This window comes from Schistocerca gregaria, chromosome 1 (genome assembly GCF_023897955.1).
Source record: "Schistocerca gregaria isolate iqSchGreg1 chromosome 1, iqSchGreg1.2, whole genome shotgun sequence".
NCBI lineage: Eukaryota > Metazoa > Arthropoda > Insecta > Orthoptera > Acrididae > Schistocerca > Schistocerca gregaria.
In genome coordinates, this window is record NC_064920.1 from 514,953,712 (window position 1) to 514,975,545 (window position 21,834).

At 41.5% G+C, this 21,834-nt stretch overlaps 1 protein-coding gene across 1 annotated transcript in view; it reads left to right on the forward strand.

Moving 5' to 3' along the window:
• The window catches only part of LOC126354501 (condensin complex subunit 1-like), a 169,626-nt gene that overhangs the window by 59,419 nt on the left and 88,373 nt on the right, over positions 1-21,834 (forward strand). Inside the window, exon 10 of the mRNA XM_050004228.1 lies at positions 18,881-19,034. Coding sequence (XP_049860185.1) covers positions 18,881-19,034 — 154 coding nt within the window. The remainder of the gene's footprint in view (positions 1-18,880; positions 19,035-21,834) is intronic.

Below are 21,834 nucleotides of genomic sequence, written 5' to 3' on the forward strand. Positions count from 1 at the left end.
GAAAAATCATTGAGTAAAACAAGAAGTGATTTCTGATGTTCCCCAAGGGAGTGTTATAGGCCCTCTACTGTTACTTAGAGATATAAATGATTCAGGAGACAACCTGAGCAGCCATTGTAGAATGTGCAGATGATGCTGCCATTTACCGTCTAGTAAAGTCATCAGGAGATCAAAACAAATAGCAAAAAGATTTGGGAAACATATCTGTATGGTGCGAAAATAAAATTGCCAATTTGTCCAAAATAATGAAAAATGTGAGGCCATCCATATGCGTGCTAAAAGGTATCCGCTAGTCCTCAGTTACACGATTAATCAGTTATATGTAAAGGCCATAAATTCAACTGAGACCCAAGAATTGTGATTACAAACCGCTTAAATTGGAAAGAATACATAGAAAATGTTGTGTGGAAGGCGAACCAAAGACTGTGGTTTATTAGCAGAACACTTAGAAGATGCAACAGATCTACTAAAGAGGCTATGTACACTATGCTTGTCCATCCTCTTGGAGAGAACTTCTACATGGTGTGGGATCCTTACCAAATAGGACTGACAGAGTACATTGAGCAAGTTCAAAGAAGAACAGCATGTTTTGTATTATTGAGAAACAAGCAAGGGGCTGTCACTGAAAAGGTACAGGATTTGGGGTGTACATAATTAAAACCAATGCCTTTTTTCTTGCAGTGGAATCTTCTCACGAAATTTCAATCACCAACTTTCTCCACTGAATGCGAAAATATTTTGTTGGCATTGATGTACATAGGGAGAAATGATCATCATAATAAAATAAGGGAAATAAGAGCTCGCATGTAATAATACAGTTGTTCGTTTTTTCTGCATGCTGTCCAAGATTGGGGTAGTAGAGAATTATTTTGAAAGCGGTTCAAGGAACACTCTTCCAGGTGCTTGTGTATGATTTGCAGAGTATTTATGTTGATTTTGATGTAGATGTAGATGTGATGTCCTTGAGATGTTGCCACTACTAACCAGTGTCACAAAATGAGAAGTGGGAGCTGACTCATTGGCACTAGCTCACTGAACACTACTGCGCATCACATAGGCAAACAGCAAAATGCAAGTACTGATTAGCAGCTCTATAATTTTTAAACTATACAGTTGTGGCATTGCAGGATAAAGCTACACTTCTAAAACTAGATGGGTCTTTTTGATTTTGCTGAAGGTGATACTACTAAGTAATGTCAGAAAATGAAACCACAAGCTGATATTTGAGCACTAGAAAACTGAATTTGTCCGTACACCACACAGACAGACCACATATGTCTCTGTAGCTTGGAAGATGGGAATAGTTACTGACTGAAGTGATTGTATGAAGCTGCAAGTCGTGAATTATGCTTGGATAACTCAGCTGGAAGAGCATTACCCTCAAAATCAAAACGAAGTGACATGGTGTAGTGGTTAGCACACTGGACTTCTTTTTGGGGGGACGATGGTGCAAATCCTCATCCGACCTCCCAGGTTAGGTTCCCCATGATTTCCCTGAATCGTTTAATGCATTCAGTATGGTGCCCGAGTATTACGAATGCACTGTCATAGCTTGTGCCAGAGTGAGACTAGAGCGACATCTCAAAAGGGTTAACATGTGACGAAATGAATCTCTCACAAGAATTGAGTCACCCTTATTGGTATTGGCAGAATCACTTTAGAACATTGCTACCTTATGCTTCTTTAGAGGGTTATTGATGTTATTGTCACTGCAAACATCCTCAGAACCCTAAAAACATGAATTCACACAGTGTTCTCAGTAGGAACACCTGATTAATCATTTCAGCAACCTTTAAAAGTATTTCGGATTCATTCATTTCCTTCAGTTTTCTGGGATGCCCATACTTAAATACAGGAGGAACTTTCAGTATCTGACTTAAGAAAATTAAAAATCAGAATGCTAAATAAGCAAAAAACACATGAAGGCAATCCAGTCTGATGCACTGAGTACTGGCGTTGTTGTTGTTGTTGTTGTTGTGGTCTTCACTCCTGAGACTGGTTTGATGCAGCTCTCCATGCTACTCTATCCTGTGCAAGCTTCTTCATCTCCAAGTACTTACTGCAACCTACATCCTTCTGAATATGCTTAGTTTATTCATCTCTCGGTCTCCCTCTACGATTTTTACCCTCCACACTGCCCTCCAATGCTAAATTTGTGATCCCTTGATGCCTCAAAACATGTCCTACCAACCGATCCCTTCTTCTAGTCAAGTTGTGCCACAAACTTCTCTTCTCCCCAATCCTATTCAATACCTCCTCATTAGTTACGTGATCTATCCACCTTATCTTCAGTATTCTTCTGTAGCACCACATTTCGAAAGCTTCTATTCTCTTCTTGTCCAAACTAGTTATCGTCCATGTTTCGCTTTCATACATGGCTACACTCCATACAAATACTTTGAGAAACGACTTCCTGACACTTAAATCTATACTCGATGTTAACAAATTTCTCTTCTTCAGAAACGCTTTCCTTGCTATTGCCAGTCTACATTTTATATCCTCTCTACTTTGACCATCATCAGTTATTTTGCTCCCCAAATAGCAAAACTCCTTTACTACTTTAAGTGACTCATTTCCTAATCTAATTCCCTCAGCATCATTCGACTTAATTTGACTACATTCCATTGTCCTCATTTGCTTTTATTAATGTTCATCTTATATCCTCCTCTCAAGACACTGTCCATTCCGTTCAACTGCTCTTCCAAGTCCTTTGCTGTCTCTGATAGAATTACAATGTCATCGGCGAACCTCAAAGTTTTTATTTCTTCCCCATGGATTTTAATACCTACTCCAAATTATTCTTTTGTTTCCTTTACTGCTTGCTCAATATACAGATTGAATATCATCGGGGAGAGGCTACAACCCTTTCTCACTCCCTTCCCAACCACTGCTTCCCTTTCATGCCCCTCGATTCGTATAACTGCCATCTGGTTTCTTTACAAATTGTAAATAGCCTTTCGCTCCCTGTATTTTACCCCTGTCACCCTTAGAATTTGAAAGAGAGTATTCCAGTCAACATTGTCAAAAGCTTTCTCTAAGTCTACAGATGTTAGAAACATAGGTTTGCATTTCCTTAATCCTTCTGCTAAGATAAGTCGTAAGGTCAGTATTGCCTCACGTGTTCCAACATTTCTACCGAATCCAAACTGATCTTCTTCTACTAGTTTTTCCATTCGTCTGTAAAGAATTTGTGTTAGTATTTTGCAGCTGTGACTTATTAAACTGATAGTTCGGTAATTTTCACAGCTGTCAACACCTGCTTTCTTTGGGATTGGAATTATTATGTTGTTCTTGAAGTCTGAGGGTATCTTGCCTGTCTCATACGTCTTGCTCACCAGATGGTAGTTTTGTTAGGCCTGGCTCTCCCAAGGCTGTCAGGAGTTCTAATGGAATGTTGTCTACTCCCAGGGCCTTGTTTCAACTTAGGTCTTCCAGTGCTCTGTCAAACTCTTCTCCTATTTCATCATCATCTACATTTTCTTCCATTTCCATAATATTGTCCTCAAACACATCGCCCTTGTATAGACTCCTTCCACCTTTCTGCTTTCCCTCCTTTGCTTAGAACTGGGTTTCCATGTGAGCTCTTGAAATTCATACAAGTTGCTCTCTTTTCTCCAAAGGTCACTGTAATTTTCCTGTAAGCAGTATCTATCTTGCCTCTAGTGAGATAATCCTCTACATCCATACATTTGTCCTCTAGCCAGAATCAGCTGAAGTAATAATATCCAAATATTTAGGCTTCCAGAAAATATTTAAGTTGCAGTTATTATCTACTATTGGAATTGTGAGATCAAGAAAATTTAGTGGCATTTTCATTTTGTACTTCATTTGTGTAGGAAATTTACATCATAAAACATGAAAATGCTAAACAACTACTCTAGTTCATGGTCATTGCCATTGAAGACAATAAGTATGTTGTCGACATAATGAGTATAGAATTTTGTTTTAGTTAGCAGTTCTGCATTGGAAACAGGCTTTATAAAAATGTGAGCAAGGATTCCAACAAGAGGCAACCCATTGCTAAACTGTATGACTGTTGTACACACATTTTGCCATTGAAAGTGAATTAACTGTATTTGAGTATAGCCTATAATAAATTTGTTAATTCAGCAGTTTGCATTTCAGGTATTTTCTATGTTGCTGTAAGTTTTTCTTGAGAATATTTAATGTCACATCTATGGGAAATTCATGCAAAGTCTTACTATGCAGGGTGTGCGTTGTACTGTGATTTTATGAATTAGGTGAGCGGAGGTTTTGGCAGAAAAATTATATTAAAAAACAAAGGTATCTTTGATTTTATAATGGAGATGCCTCGCTAATATGAGATGTGTGCTTCCAATTCCATTAACTAAGGGACAAACTGTATGGTCCTGTTTAGGCAACTTAAATTGACTTCTAAGGACTAGTGGCTATGGATTCATGTTAACAAGCCATTTCTTCTGAAATTTACTGAACATTCTTTACACTTTGATAATTCTTTTTAACTATGATGTGAAAAAATTCCTCGGTAGATCCATGTACTCCTGAAGAAGACAGTTCTACAGTTATTGAAAACAAGGTCAATGGTTTTTACTAAACCTTCATACCAGCAAATGATTTGCTGATGTTCTCAAATCAGTCTTTTGCATTCACTGTTGCTGAGCAGCATCTATGTTCAAAATTCTAATATTCAGTATAGCATAATGTTCTTTAGGGAATATGGTGCCACTGATTTTTGTCGGCGTCTCACATTGATGAGCCAACTGTATAGCTATGGAGCTACAGCTTTTCTCAGCATTTCAGATTTATTGTTCCAATGCTGCACCTCTCATTGTGAATTTATCTCACTATTTCTTCTTATCTGTTCATCTTACTAGTGGAGACATGACAACATACATAATGACTAGTTTGCATATGTTTTCAAATTTTTTGTTTTAAAAGCACAGTAATGACCATAACTTTAAAAATTTGCATTTCAAATATAGGCACAATTCTCACTAAAGAGCTTAATACTTACCACGCAAAATCTAGATCTTTGTTGTCAGACACCACTAGAAATTTATTGTAAAACTAAATGGTAGGACTATATTTAACATCAATATTATTTCTCAAAAGAATTGCCAAATAACCAGAGCCAAAAAGTATAATTAGTGAGAAAGAAGTGAAAGATGACAGTTAAAATAACAGTTCACAACATGGTAGAATCGAGCATTTCTCTCTCTCTCTCTCTCTCTCTCTCTCTCTCTCTCTCTCTCTCTCTTTCTGGGCTCTTTCCAGATTACATCTCTCAGCAACTAGTAGTTAAGAACTACTTTCCCATCTCACAATATGATAACTGTTTGTACAAAAATGATTAAATAAATCAATTTTAAGATACATATGTAGTTATAATTTAATAATTAAACATTTACTAATTTTACATGTGTAGCTTACCTCCAGATATGCAATAACTATGTTTGCATGTGCCCCATCTTCCAAAAGATGAAGACCAAATTTCAGAAACTGATTTTTCACTCTCCCTTTTTTTTTCTAAGCCTAGTTAAATAAGATTTCTGGCAAACAGCTGATCCAGTTTCTGATTCACTTATTCCATTCCCTTAAATATTGCTCAGTCCAATATTTCTGGTTCTCCTAATAAGTCCATATTAATTGAATATACTGGGAGCAAGATGCAACATTGCAAAACCGGCTGTGTTTATATGCGAGCAAAAATCAATAGCGGAATTGGAAAACCGGCAACTAGAAACAATTTCCAAAATCAATTTTGAAGTGTTTACATGACATCCAAAAAGCGGTACTGGGAAATCAGTTTACATAATCTGGTTTTGGTTGGCCCCATGTAAATGAGGTGAATATCTTATTTTCACATTATTTATAAAAATATACTGTTTTCTCTCCTATACAGGGACTGGTTACTGTTACGTCCTTCAGTTTCCATCATCACCACCCGTATAGGCACAGATACACACAGGGCATCCCAGGGGTAATGGTCATTATTCAGGGATATGACAGGAACTATCATTCAAAGCAAATAAAGTGTGGTAAACACAGGATCTAAAAATGCATCTGTTAAGAGCTATGAGCAGTGGTTAATCTTCACTCTTGAAACACATTTTTTCTACTGAAGAACTGATCATTGCTCTTAAAGTGTGCATTTTAGAGCCCATGTTCACCAGACACTTTTGCTTTGAATGATCGTTCCTGTCATACCTGAATATTGACCATTCCTCCTGAGACACCTGGTATATACACTAATCAACCATAACAACACAATCATGACCTAACTAATAGTCAGCATATCCATCTTTGGCATGAGTAACAGTGGTGATGCATCATGACATGAAAGCAATGAGTCCTTGTTAGGTCACTGGAGGTAGCTAGCACCACATCTGTGCACACACGTCACCTAATTTCCTGTCATTTCTGGGGAGGGGAGGCAGTGAACTCTAATGCCACATTCAATCAAATCTCAGACTTATTCGATCAGGTTCTGATCTGGCGAGTTGGGGGGCCAGCACATCAGCACCCTGTTCCTCCAACCACTCCATCACACTCATGGCCATGTGATATGGAGCATTATCATGTTGAAAAATGCCACTACCATTGGGAAGCATGTTCGTCATGAAGGGGTGTACATGGTCTGCAACCTGTGTACGATACTCCTTGGCCATCAGGGTGCCTTGCACAAGCACTGCTGGACCCATGGATGCCCACATGAATGTTCTCGAGAGCATAATTGAGCTGCTGCCAGTTTGTCTCCATCCCGCAGAACAGGTGTCAAGAAGTTATTCTCCAGGAAGATGATGGATTCGTGCCCTCTCATCAGTGTGATGGAGAATCTATCTGGGTTCATCAGACCATACAATGCTCTGCCACTGCAATAACATCCAGTACCAGTGGTCACATGCTCTTTCCAATTGTAGTTGCTAATGTTGTCGTGTTAACAATAGAACATGCATGGGTTGCTGGCTGCAGAGCTCCATCATTAGCAGTGTTCGGTCCACTGTGTTCAGACACACTTGTACTATGCACAGTATTAAAGTCTGATATTAGTTCCGCCACGGAACTGCCTGTCTTGTTTTAGCAGACTGCCCAGCCTATGAGGTCTGACATCTGTAATGAGGGGTGGGCCGCTCAACCCCATGATGTCTGGACATGATTAAAATCTTGGTTTCACCACATGTTGAAGACAGTCACCACGGCACACCTCAAACACCTGACAGGTTGTGTCATTTCCAAAATACTCGTCCCCAGCCATCACACCCTCCCCTAGGTCAAACTTAGATCGCACTCTTCCACATTCTACCAATGGACAGCACACTCTGATATTACATGCACCATGTGTGAGTCTGGCTAGCAGTTGTGAAATTTAAAATTTTCCTGGCGGACTAAATGTTCAAAAAGATTTCGGTATTGCAGCCGGTCCTCGTAAACTTCATCCCATGATATTTCATCAGGAAACCTGCCAGTCATCTGCAGCTCCACTCAGCCTCGTATAGCTTGCCGGTAGTCTTACCGCGCATGCATCAGAGTCTGTGACAGAAGGACCACACTGCCCAGTCCCAGTGGCAGCACCCTAACTGATGGAACTGCAAAGATTAGCTGTCTGGCATTCCCACTCGCCGCAGTCATATGGCATCTTCGTCTGGAGCAAATCTTGGAAGATGATAGGAATTCCATGCATTATCCAGCTGGTAGCCCGGGTGTCTGTCAGAATGTCATTTCCGTCTAACCAAAACATCTAGGAATGGGAGACAACCATTTTTATGTAATTCCATAGTAAATCGAATTTTCTCATGAATGGCAATTTTCTCATGAATGACATTAACATGATATAAAAACTCCATTAACTTATCTTGTCCATGGGGCCACACTATGCAAATATCATCCCCATACCTCAACAAAAAAAAAAAAAAAAAAAAAAAAAAATGTTTAAGAATGGCTGGTTCTAATGACCTTTCCTCAAATAGCACTTCAATCAGCAATTCTTAAACCAACTGGTTCTTGGAGATATATGGATGGTACTTTTGTATTGTGGCGCCAGCTCGACATAAGTATGTCATAGTTCTGTCACAAGACAGTGAAGAAGGTAGGAAACTAGTTTTAAATTTTGAGCAGTAGGAAATCAAGGATGGAATGCAACTTCGTTTCAACTATCCTGATCCTTTTGATGTTTATTCCTTGATTGATAAAAAAAACAGCATCCTTATATTTTATTCTTCTAGTCTTTATTTTTAGAAACCACCCATTGATTCAATGACAAATAAGTTGCACCATTTGGATAATATCTCGAAATGCTACTGTGATCAGAACATGAGCTATTGCTCCCAATTTGTGATTAATGAATTGTGAAGAAATGCTTTCTTGTGATCACAAGCCCATAATTAAAGCAATCTCTTGTCTTTCATTGACTTGCAGGATTTCACTTGCCCCTGCAAACCCTAGGGTTTGCTTGAGCTGATGTGTGAGAAAAAACATGATGTATTACTTGTAGTTTTACAAATCAACATTTTGATCATTGTGGCTTTGTGCACTGATAAAAATTTATGTTGGTTTAACATCTACATCTATGTAATCACTCTGTTATTCACAACAAAGTGCCTTGCAGAGGGTTCAATGATCCACCTTCAAGCTGTCTCTACCGTTCCATTCACGAACGGCACGCGGGAAAAACGAGCACTTAAATTTTTCTGTGCGAGCCTTGATTGCTCTTATTTTATCGTGATGATAGTTTCTACCTATATAGGTGGGTGCCAACAGAATGTTTTCGCAATCGGAGAAGAAACCTGGTGATTTAAATCTCGTGAGAAGATCCTGTCGCAATGAAAAATGCCTTTGTTTTAATGATTGCCACTCCAATTTACGTATATTGTCTGTGACACTATCCCCCCTATTTCGTGATAATACAAAATGAGCTGCCCTTCCTTGTAATTTTTTGAAATCATACATCAGTCCCACCCGATGCGGATCCCACATCGCACAGCAATACTCCAGAATAGGGCAGACAAGCGTAGTGTAAACATTCTCTTAAGTAGACCTGTTGCACCTTGTAAGTGTTCTGCCATGAACTGCACTCTTTGGTTTGCTCTGCCCACATTATCCATGTGATCGTTCCAATTTAGGTTATTTGTAATTTTAATCCGTAAGTATTTAGCTGAATTTACAGCCTTCAAGTTTGTGTGACTTATCGTATAATTGAAATTTAGCTGATTTCTTTTAGTACTCATGTGCATAACTTCACACTTTTCGTTATTCGGGGTCAATTGCCACTTTTTGCACCATACAGGTATCTTACCTACATCATTTTGCAATTTATGTTGCTCATCTGATGACTTTACAAGACACTAAATGACAGCATCATCTGCAAACAATCTAAGACAGCTACTCAGATTGTCTCCTATGTCGTTACTATAGATCAGTAACAATAGAGGGCCTATAACACTTCCTTGGGGAACGCCGGATATTACTTCTGTTTTACTTGATGACTTTCCATCTATTACTATGAACTGTGTCCTTCTTGACAGGAAATCACGAATCCAGTCACACTACTGAGGTGATACTCCGTAGGCACGCAGTTTGGTTAGAAGATGCTTGTAAGGAACGGTGTCGAAAACCTTCTGGAAATCTAAAAATATGGAATCAATTTGACATCCCCTGTTGATAGCACTTATTACTTCATGAGCATAAAGAGCTAGTTGTGTTTCACAAGAATGATATTTTCTGAAACTGTGCTGACTATGTGTCAATAAATCGTTTTCTTTGAGGTACTTCATAATGTTCGAATACAGTATATATTCCAAAACCCTGCTGCAAATCGACATTAGTGATATAGGCCTGTAATTCAGTGGATTACTCCTACTTCCCTTTTTTGGGTATTGGTGTGACTTGAGCAATTTTCCTGTCTTTAGGTGCGGATTTTTCTGTGAGTGATTGGTTGTATGCAATTGCTAAATATGGAGCTAACTGCTATACAGTCTGGACCAGAGGCTTTGCCTTTATTAAGTGATTTAAGCTCCTTTATTACACCGAGGATATCTACTTCTATGTTTCTCATTTTGGAAGTTGTTCTTGATTGTAATTCAGGAATATTTACTTCGTCTTCTTTGGTGAAAGAGTTTTGGAAAACCGTGTTTAATAACTCTGCTTTAGTGGCACTGTCATCTGTGACTTCACCGTTGTAATCGCGCAGTTAAGGTATTGATTGTGTCTTGCCCCTGGTGTGCTTTATGTATGACCAGAATCTCTCGGGGTTTTCTGCCAGATTTTGCGACAGAATTTCAGTGTGGAAATTATCAAATCATCTCGCATTGCAGTAAGCGCTATATTTCGAACTTCTGTAAAACTTCGCCAATCTTGGATATTTTGCGTTCTCTTAAATTTGGCATGCTTTTTTCGATGTTTCTGCAGCAATGATCTTAGACAGTTTTGTGTACTGTGGGGGTTCAGTACCATCACTTATTAATTTCTGTGGTATATATCTCTGAATTGCTGTCGATACTATCTCTTTGAAGACATTCCACATCTTTTGTACGCTTAACGATCAGATCGGAAGGCATGGGGATAGTCTCTTAAAAAGGCATTAAGAGCATTTTTATCAGCTTTTTTTTTAAAGTAATGTACTTTGTGTTTCATTTTGATGGTTGTGGGTGTTACGGTATTCAGCCTAACAGCAACTGCCTTGTGGTTGCTAATCCCTGTATTCATCACAATACTCATTTTCCCAGGATTATTTGTTGCTAAAAGGTCAAGTACACTTTCACAACCATTTACGATTTCGAGTGGGCTCATGAACTAATTGTTCAAAATAATTTTCTGAGAAAGCATTCAGTACAATTTTGGATGACGTTTTATGCCTGCCGCCAGCTTTAAATGTATAATTTTTCCAGCATATCGAGGGTAGATTGAAGTCGCTGCCAACTATAATTGTATGAGTGGGGTACCTATTTCAAATGAGAATAAAGTTTTCTTTGAACTGTTCAGCAACTACATCTTCTGAGTCAGGGAGTCCGTAAAACAATCCAATTAATAGTTTAGTCGGATTGTCAGGTATAACCTCTACCCCTACTAATTTCACACGAACTATCTACTTTGATTTTGTGACAGGGCAAGCTACCTCTGACAGCAATAAATACTCCACTAGCAACTGTATTTAATCTATCCTTTCTGAACACTGTTAGATCGTTTGGAAAAATTTCAGCTGAACTTATTTCCAGCTCTAGCCAGCTCTCTGTACCTACAACTGTCTAAAATTTGCAAATATCTTCTCTCAGGGCTGCATCACAGGACAGACAATTAACTGAACACTGTTGTGTAATAGGTATTGATTCTGTCAAGGCTTCTGTCCAGAGTTCAGAGTTTTGAAAGGAGTTTTATTTAGTCCATAGTTGTGAGTTTTTTTTTTTTTTTTTTTTTTTTTTTTTTTTTTTTTTTTTTTTTTTTTTCAAAGATAACAGTTGAGATTTAATGTTTTATTAAGGATGATAAAGTTATTGACCATTGTACTTCATGGATGTGGTTTACATAAGAATCCAGTATTAACTTCTTAATTAACAAAGAATCCTTAACAGTTCAGATGCATCTTGATACCTTTGCATGATCTAGTAAAATCTCTTTACTCTAGTTTCCCCATTTATTGCACCTAAACTAATTAGCTCTTCCACATATCTTTCTCATACATGTATTTAAAAGTTGCAGAACTACTTCAGACAGTTCAGCAAATAGATTTCTCTTCTTCATTGAGCTTGGTGTAAATTTTCCTAAGCATTTAATTATGTGTTTATGCAATTACTTTTATGTTGCCTCACTGTCCCTGATTTAATAGATTTATTGCTGTATAGTTCTGGGTTGTAGACAGTGTCATGTAATACAACAATGAATAATTACTTCAGCCACTATTGCAAGTGGCCTTCATCAGAGTACATAATACAACCAAGACAGTGCAAATTCTTAATATATTGTCTTAACTTTTCCTCTAGAGTTCCTTTAAAATGTCCATAAAAAAAATGTCATATGATTGGACACATTCAAACTAGCCATCATATGGGATCCACTCACACACTGAATATTAATTGTATGTATCTTTTAAGGAATTATAGGTGGAAGAATTATACAGTGTATTAATAGTTAAAATTTACTGTCCCTGTAGAATTACATACTCTCTTGAGACACAGTTACAATAGTGGCTGAAATGTTGATTCGTTATTTTATGGCATTACAAGGTCTTCGGCACAGAAGAATTTTATGGAAACTTGACTTCAGCTGTAAAAACCTACAGATGTATACTAGATTTATGTCAGGGCAAAATCTTGTCGAATCCTATACAAACACCATAGGCTCCTGCATCGCAGCGTCCATTACCAGCAAAAAATATGCCCTTGGCTAACTTTTTGTGTTAGTGTCTGATACTCAATTGGTTGTCAGAATTTGATGGCTTAAAAAATGTCTTTTTTACTTGTACTGAGAATAGCATTTCTTATTGCTACTTAAGGATGGTCTTGTTCAATCTTGGTAGATACTTAAGTTCCAGGCATGTATCGGGCAATATCTTTTTAGTCATCGCCATTTGTTAAGTGGTGCTCCCCCACCAGTTTGTACTCATTGCACTCAACCTTTGACAGTCCATTATTTCCTCACGGAATGCAATTTTTAAAACCACTTACATTCTCATTTATGTTTGCCACCTGAGTTCTTGGCCATATTAGCGAACGACGTATGGACTGTCAACTGTGTTTTACTTTTTATCTGTTGTAGCAGTATGGTGAAGGCCATTTAATTTTTAGTTAGTGACCTCCGTTTCTCTGTGGCATATTTTATAGACCTTTCTCCACGTCACTGTTTTTAGCTGTCTTCTCTTCCGTCAATTAGGATTAATATGTAGTCATTTTTAACTCCTCTCTTTGTCTTCGTGTTCTACAGTAAAGTGATACGAAATAGAACGAGCACATAAGTACAGTAGTAGGGAAGGTGAACGGTTGACTTCAATTTATTGGAAGAGTTTTAGGAGAGTATAGCTCATCTATAAAGGAACTGCTTGTAGAATGCTAGTGCAGCCCATTCTTGAGTACTGCTCGAGGGTTTAGGATCCCCTCTAGGTTTATACTCAATCTTAGAGCATTCATTTTTTTTACTATATAATGACATTAAAATTTCGCAGCTCGGGTTCATAGTCATGTGGTGGTGGGTGGTGGTGGGTGGTGGTGGTGGTGGTGGTGGTGGTGGTGGTGGTGGTGGTGGTGGTTCTACCCCCTACCCCTGCCCCCCCCCCCCATCTTAAAATCTTCTGAGATGTACCCACAGAATTATCATGTCCATATATTTGGTCTGTCATTGTTGTCAACATCTTTCACATGAATTGCACCAAATCACTACTCGTGTGTACTGTTTATGGGAAAATTCATGTCACAAGTAGTGATTTGGTGAGTTTATATTAATTATGTTAAAAGGCCCAGTATACAGATACGATCATGACATACATATATGCTAGAAGTTTTTCAGATTTTGAAGTATGCTAAAGTGCAATTATACCATGTGATACTGTACTGACCATATGGCCAAAATTGCAGTAGTGCAAATAAATAGCTTTTACAGAGAATGGCAACTAAGACGTAATTTGCAAAATTGTAGGGAGACGTTGGTCCTGGTTGGTGATGTTGCTCACCAATTAAAGTTGCTGTTATCCAGTACTTAACTGGAGAGGTTTTCCCGCATTAGTTGGCCCCCCAGCTTCAGTCCCTGTCATGAACATACTGCCTATGGTACACTCCTGGAAATGGAAAAAAGAACACATTGACACCGGTTTGTCAGACCCACCATACTTGCTCCGGACACTGCGAGAGGGCTGTACAAGCAGTGATCACACGCACGGCACAGTGGACATACCAGGAACCGCGGTGTTGGCCGTCGAATGGCGCTAGCTGCGCAGCATTTGCGCACCGCCGCCGTCGGTGTCAGCCAGTTTGCCGTGGCATACGGAGCTCCATCGCAGTCTTTAACACTGGTAGCATGCCGCGACAGCGTGGACGTGAACCGCATGTGCAGTTGACGGACTTTGAGCGAGGGCGTATAGTGGGCATGCGGGAGGCCCGGTGGACGTACCGCCGAATTGCTCAACACGTGGGGCGTGAGGTCTCCACAGTACATCGATGTTGTCGCCAGTGGTCGGCGGAAGGTGCACGTGCCCGTCGACCTGGAACCGGACCGCAGCGACGCACGGATGCACGCCAAGACCGTAGGATCCTACGCAGTGCCGTAGGGGACCGCACCGCCACTTCCCAGCAAATTAGGGACACTGTTGCTCCTGGGGTATCGGCGAGGACCATTCGCAACCGTCTCCATGAAGCTGGGCTACGGTCCCGCACACCGTTAGGCCGTCTTCCGCTCACGCCCCAACATCGTGCAGCCCGCCTCCAGTGGTGTCGCGACAGGCGTGAATGGAGGGACGAATGGAGACGTGTCGTCTTCAGCGATGAGAGTCGCTTCTGCCTTGGTGCCAATGATGGTCGTATGCGTGTTTGGCGCCGTGCAGGTGAGCGCCACAATCAGGACTGCATACAACCGAGGCACACAGGGCCAACACCCGGCATCATGGTGTGGGGAGCGATCTCCTACACTGGCCATACACCTCTGGTGATCGTCGAGGGGACACTGAATAGTGCACGGTACATCCAAACCGTCATCGAACCCATCGTTCTACCATTCCTAGACCGGCAAGGGAACTTGCTGTTCCAACAGGACAATGCACGTCCGCATGTATCCCGTGCCACCCAACGTGCACTACAAGGTGTAAGTCAACTACCCTGGCCAGCAAGATCTCCGGATCTGTCCCCCATTGAGCATGTTTGGGATTGGATGAAGCGTCGTCTCACGCAGTCTGCACGTCCAGCACGAACGCTGGTCCAACTGAGGCGCCAGTTGGAAATGGCATGGCAAGCCGTTCCACAGGACTACATCCAGCTTCTCTACGAACGTCTCCATGGGAGAATAGCAGCCTGCATTGCTGCGAAAGGTGGATATACACTGTACTAGTGCCGACATTGTGCATGCTCTGTTGCCTGTGTCTATGTGCCTGTGGTTCTGTCAGTGTGATCATGTGATGTATCTGACCCCAGGAATGTGTCAATAAAGTTTCCCCTTCCTGGGACAATGAATTCACGGTGTTCTTATTTCAATTTCCAGGAGTGTATTTTACTGGCAATACTACTTAGACGTGGTGTCGCAACTCAAAACATAGTGGTTTACACACTATCATTGCAGGAACAAGAATATTTTCTGACCACAAGTACAAGCTCGAACAAATGAGCACAATTTTCTGTGTGCCACGTGGCAAGAAAAATTACAATAGTTCAATGATGAAGTGAATTACACACTGAGCCAGAACTGAACGAGAGCAAGCACTGGGCAGCGACTGGCTACATCGAAAGGTGCGGTAGGTGATGCTGAATGGAAGGGAACAGTAGCAGTGGTGGCGGGGCCTGGTTGTTTGCTGATATCCAGTCCATTTTGGACTGCCTACAAACACAGAGGTGAGATCATAGTTGTGGGTATCTCACAGGGCGTAGAGTCTGAAGGCCCGAAAATCTCGGGAGCAGGAGGGAAGGGTTCAGAGCGTGCGATGTGCTTCCTCACTCATAGACCAACAGTTGACCATATACAGAAATTTTGAGTGTGCATCGATAACAATCACCCAGATGATACCCAAGATGGGTCCAGCAAAATCAACATGAATGCTCTCCCATGGGTTGGAGGGTATTGGCCAGATAGAGAATGTCTGCCAGCATACTGGCTGCTGCTGTTTGCACTGAGAACAGCTGCTGAGAAGATGCTAGACCTTCTGGTTTAAGTCCAGCCAATACACATGACGCCACGTGAGTAGCTTAGTGCCCAGGACTCTCCAGTGATCTTGTTGCAGGAGCTGCAGTACTGACTGTGTGACCACCCAGGAAGATCGTTGGTCAGTACTGAGGGGCATCATGACACGTAGCAGGATGAGCCAGTGGCAAAGGGGAAAATAATGGCAGAACAGGTTAGAATCTTGTCCAGGAATTTCGCCAGGTCAGCCTTGTTAGATGTACCTCTGATCCTGTTGTAAAATGATGTCTTTCGACATCGCTGCTGCCACATGTGTCATTGTGATAGGAATCGAGCCTCTTCATCCAAATGGAAGCACAAGATCTCATCTTGGTCGAAATGGGTGTGGGTTCCACAGGAGACAGAAAAGGGTGTCCGTGTTTGCGTGTTGTTTGGTATTCTTGAAGTGAATTTCATAGTGGTAACTTTTTAGAAAAAAAGCACCCAGTGCTGGAGGTGGTGGGCACTCCTCTGTTAGCTTTGCTGCAGGATCAAAGAGGGAGTTTAACAGCTTATGATCCATATAGGAAAACTTGGAATTCTTCAGCACAAAAACAGTCACAAGAGCATTCTTTTTGATTTGTGAATACTTCTTTTGCATAGCACTGAGTATCTTTGACACAAAACCTGCCTTTGTATCCATTAGTCAGGAAACCCTGAGGCCTGTTGTCTCCACCAACTGTTTACATGTGGCAAGAAACGGGGCCTGTATGAGGACCTGCCTCAGAGATGTGAAAGTGTGCTCACACACTTCTGACCAGACAGAAAGGATGCTCTTCTTCTGAGGATTGTTTAGCACACACATAATTGACGCCATATCTGGGATGAATTTGCTGTAATATGTGATCTTCCCCAAGGAAGACAGGAACTCCTTTCGATTCCCGAGGTGAGGAACGGCAATGGTTGTTTCAACCGGCCTGTGTGTGTATTGAATGCTGTCGCAGGAGATAAGTGCCCTAGGTATTCCACCAATGGTTGAAAGAAAACTGATTTCTCAAGTTTATGTTTCAGGCCTGTGGCAGCTACCACAAGTTTGATAAGTTTCCTGTAATTGTAGATCCTGTCACCACAATGTCACTGAGGTAATTTGTACATCCTGGGATGTCCTGCAGCAATTTTTTGAGGAATTGCTGAGAAATGGCTGGGGCACTGGCCACCCCGAGATGTAATTTTGAAAAATGTTGTTCTCCCACAACTGCAGATTTCAGAATGGGATAAATGTTGATTTCTGAAAGTTGACTAACTTCAAAAATTCCACACTGGCACATTTTTCCCCGTGGCTTTTTAACAATAACTACCAGCATTCTCTCACAGATGTGGGTTGACAGCGTCCTACAATGCAAGGTGCATAGATCATACACAGAACAAGTGGGGATATGCTGACTTCTTTAAGGTGATGTGCTCCATAAAGTTCCTCTTGCTCCCCAGACCACCAGAAAAGCTCTTAGAGTATTCCTTATTGAGGGCATCCAGTTCGTGAAACAGTATTTCTTCAGAGACCAGGTGGGCAGAGTCCTTGATGACAAATTCGAAAGCTGAAGAAGCATCGCGGACTAAAATATTCTCTGTATAAGGGCCCTGAACCCCAAGAAAGGTGAATGATGCCTTGATCGTGATTTGCCCCTTAAGGCGGATGTTTTACTTATTATATGCCACCAAGTGACAACCTGTGGCACACACAGCTATAGATATGTTTGAAAGTTCAACAGAGATGCATGTATTGACCTGTAGCTGAACTTCTTTGTCGCACAAAATGAGAGTGATAAACAGTTTCTTAGGGGATACTCCTGGGTTGGAGGAGTCTGATGAAATCGCATTAATGTCAAGTTAAATCAAACAATGGAAAATCCAGGATGGAACGTGTGTGTGTGTGTGTGTGTGTGTGTGTGTGTGTGTGTGTGTGTGTGTGTGTGTGTGTGTGTACTGCTGACAAACGCCTTAATGGCCGAAAGCTATCATTGTATGAATCTTTTTATTGTGCCTATCGCGGCTCAGCATATCCGCTATATGGTGAGTATTAATATCAAATTACGGAGACACGAGAAATGACAGCATTTCGCTGCAATCCAAGTAACAGATCCAACCATGCTTAAATCCCTTCTTCATCGTGGAACTCGCCTAGTACATACCAACTTTCGTGTGATTTGGCCACTCTCAGAGAATCAGCACAACTGGCCTCTGATGCATGTGTGCCTTGTTATCTACCTACTTTTACCACCGCTGCTGTGTCATTGCATCTCACATGGTTTCTTATCAATGTCGTAAACAGCCTTATTAATTGTACCCCACACAAGTAGCCAAGCTGCAGGGACTCAGTAAGAAATGTTTTGTGACTCCTGGAAATAAGAAATCATATGCTGAACTGGTGATTTGGGGGACAGTTATTCGGGAGGCTCCTCATAAGGAAGTGTGTCTGAGAGCTCCACAATTTGAAGATCCTTCTTCAGAGAGCATTTAAAAATTAACCCAATCATTCAAAGTTCCTTGGGCTTCGGGTCATCTGTTAGATTTTGGAGGTGACGTGGTGGCCATTGCTTTAGTCCAGGAAGAGGAATCCAATCTCGCCAAAGCAGCAAATGCGGAAGTAGCAGAGAGCAAACACTGCCTACCTCTGGTGCAGTCTTGTAAACAAGGAAGCAATCTTGGACCTATGACAGACATTAGATTCTGTCGTGATCAGAATGTTTTTAAAAACATGTCACAGATTCCTGATCTAGGTTTTTCCATGGTTAACCTCAATCACTGCAGGCAAATTCCATAATGTTTCTTTCAACAACCTATTAACACATTTTTATGTTTGTATATCTGTATATGTGACTTAGATTTCCTTGTATTAAGTTAGAAGATCCTGTAAGATTATAAAATGATCCTATAACATATATGTTCTGATGATAATGTGGGGCAGTAATAATTTTTTTAATATTCATTTAATGGACTACTAGGTAGCAAGTGTGAGAATTATTCTTTTGTAAATGCAGTGATCACTTTATTCTCCAATTTTCCTTAAGGCTAAATTTTGTTATGTTGTAAATGTGTTATTTTATACCCCTACTAGATGACACATCAACAGACATGGAATGTGATGAAATAGATTTCGCTGAACAATGTGGACTTGTCTGTAAACTGGTTAAATCCAAAGATTACAAGAGTGCCTATCAACAGCTGCGCTCTTTAGAAGAGAAGCTTCCTGCCCAAGTTCACTGCCTAAAGTAAGTAACAACTCCTTTATATTAAAAACAAAGATTCCATGACTTACCAAGCGGGAAAGCGCCGGTAGATAGGCACAATAAAAAAAAACACACACACACACAAAATTTCGAGCTTTCGCAAGCGGCGGTTGCTTCGTCAGGAAAGAGAGAAAGATGAAAGGATATGGGTTTTAAGGGAGAGGGTAAGGAGTCTTTCCAATCCCGGGAGCGGAAAGACTTAACTTAGGGGGAAAAAAGGATAGGTATACACTCGCGCACACGCACACCCACACACGCACACCCGCACACACATGCGCGCAGGCTTATTCACGAGTTTACACGAAATATTTATAAACTTGGAACAGGTGAGTATAATTAGGCAGCCCCAGCCTTCTCCCCACCCCAACACAGTTGCCACTCCCATCATATATGCTGGAAATATCACTTTGCCATGAAGAAAAATGATCCTAATCCTACTCCTAATGATCCAATTCCCCAAGACATTATCCAAATTGAACCCTGCCTGAAACAGTTCCGTCCTCCGTCACAGCGGGACCCACCTCCTCTTCCTCAAAATCACCCTCTCCAAACCTTCCAGAAATTTCTGACTTCCAGCCTTGCCTCTCAATCCTTCTTAAAAAACCTCAATCCTACTCCCAACATCACCACTGCTGAAGCCCAGGCTATTCGTGATCTGAAGGCTGACCGATCCATCGTCATTCTTCCGGTGGACAAGGGTTCCACGACCATGGTACTTGATCGTCAGGAGTATGTGGCTGAGGGTCTGCGTCAGCTTTCAGACAACACTACATACAAAGTTTGCCAAGGTAATCCCATTCCTGATGTCCAGGCAGAGCTTCAAGGAATCCTCAGATCCTGAGGCCCCCTACAAAACCTTTCACCTGACTCCATCAACTTTCTGACCCCACCGACACCCCACACCCCCACCTTCTACCTTCTTCCTAAAATTCACAAACCCAATCATCCCGGCCGCCCCATTGTAGCTGGTTACCAAGCCCCCACAGAATGTATCTCTGCCTACGTAGATCAACACCTTCAACCCATTACATGCAGTCTCTCATCCTTCATCAAAGACACCAACCACTTTCTCGAACGCCTGGAATCCTTACTCAATCTGTTACCCCCGGAAACCATCCTTGTAACCATTGATGCCACTTCCTTATACACAAATATTCCGCACGTCCAGGGCCTCGCTGCGATGGAGTACTTCTTTTCACGCCGATCACCTGCCACCCTACCTAAAACCTCTTTCCTCATTACCTTAGCCAGCTTCATCCTGACCCACAACTTCTTCACTTTCGAAGGCCAGACATCCCAGCAATTGAAGGGTACAGTTATGGGTACCAGGATGGCACCCTCGTACGCCAACCTATTCATGGGTTGCTTAGAGGAAGCCTTCTTGGTTACCCAGGCTTGCCAACCCAAAGTTTGGTACAGATTTATTGATGACATCTCACAGAAGAACCTCAAAAGTGCCCCACTTGTGACAGGATACTTTCTGGGAATTGATCAGACTTTGAATGTGGCTCCCCAACAGGGATACGACTTCCTCAAATCCTGCCCTGAAATGAGATCCATCCTTCATGAAATCCTCCCCACTCCACCAAGAGTGTCTTTCCGCCGTCCACCTAACCTTCGTAACCTCTTAGTTCATCCCTATGAAATCCCCAAACCACCTTCCCTACCCTCTGGCCCCTACCCTTGTAACTGCCCCCGGTGTAAAACCTGTCCCTTGCACCCTCCCACCACCACCTACTCCAGTCCTGTAACCCGGAAGGTGTACACAATCAGAGGCAGAGCCACGTGTGAAAGCACCCACGTGATTTACCAACTGACCTGCCTACACTGTGAAGCTTTCTATGTGGAAATGACCAGCAACAAACTGTCCATTCGCATGAATCGACACAGGCAGACAGTGTTTGTTGGTAATGAGGATCACCTGTGGCTAAACATATCTTGGTGCATGGCCAGCACATCTCGGCACAGTGTTACACCGTCCGGGTTATCTGGATACTTCCCACTAACACCAACCTGTCAGAACTCCGGAGACGGGAACTTGCCCTTCACTATATCCTCTCTTCTCATTATCCGCCAGGCCTCAACCTCTGCTAATTTCAAGTTGCTGCCGCTCGTACCTCACCTGTCTTTCAACAACATCTTTGCCTCTGTACTTCCGCCTCTACTGACATCTCTGCCCAAACTCTTTGCCTTTACAAATGTCTGCTTGTGTCTGTATATGTGCGGATGGATATGTGTGTGTGTACCTGTTCTTTTTTCCCCCTAAAGTAAGTCTTTCTGCTCCCGGGATTGGAATGACTCCTTACCCTCTGCCTTAAAACCCACATCCTTTCGTCTTTCGCTCTCCTTCCCTCTTTCCTGATGAAGCAACCATTGGTTGCGAAAGCTTGAATTTTGTGTGTGTGTTTGTGTTTGTGTGTCTATCAACCTGCCAGCGCTTTCGTTTGGTAAGTCACAATGATGTTAACATTGTTTAAAATTTTGTATATTCTCTTTTCTTCTCTGCAGCCAAACCCCGTCCGTCCCACCCATTAACGTTTTATTTTATGAGCTGCTGTGAGACTTCATTTTACTACATTTGTGATACTGCTGTGAGCAGTGCTGCAAGCAATGGAGTATTGGGTAGCGTTGTGGCTGACGTACTGCAGGTCGCCAGTTTGAATCCCATCCCAAGCAGATATTTGTTACTTAGTATTTATCATTTCTAAAAGATCCTCAAAATTTCTAACATTTGTTTGTACAAGGGTCAATCAAAAAGATTCCATTTGAAGCATGTACAGCC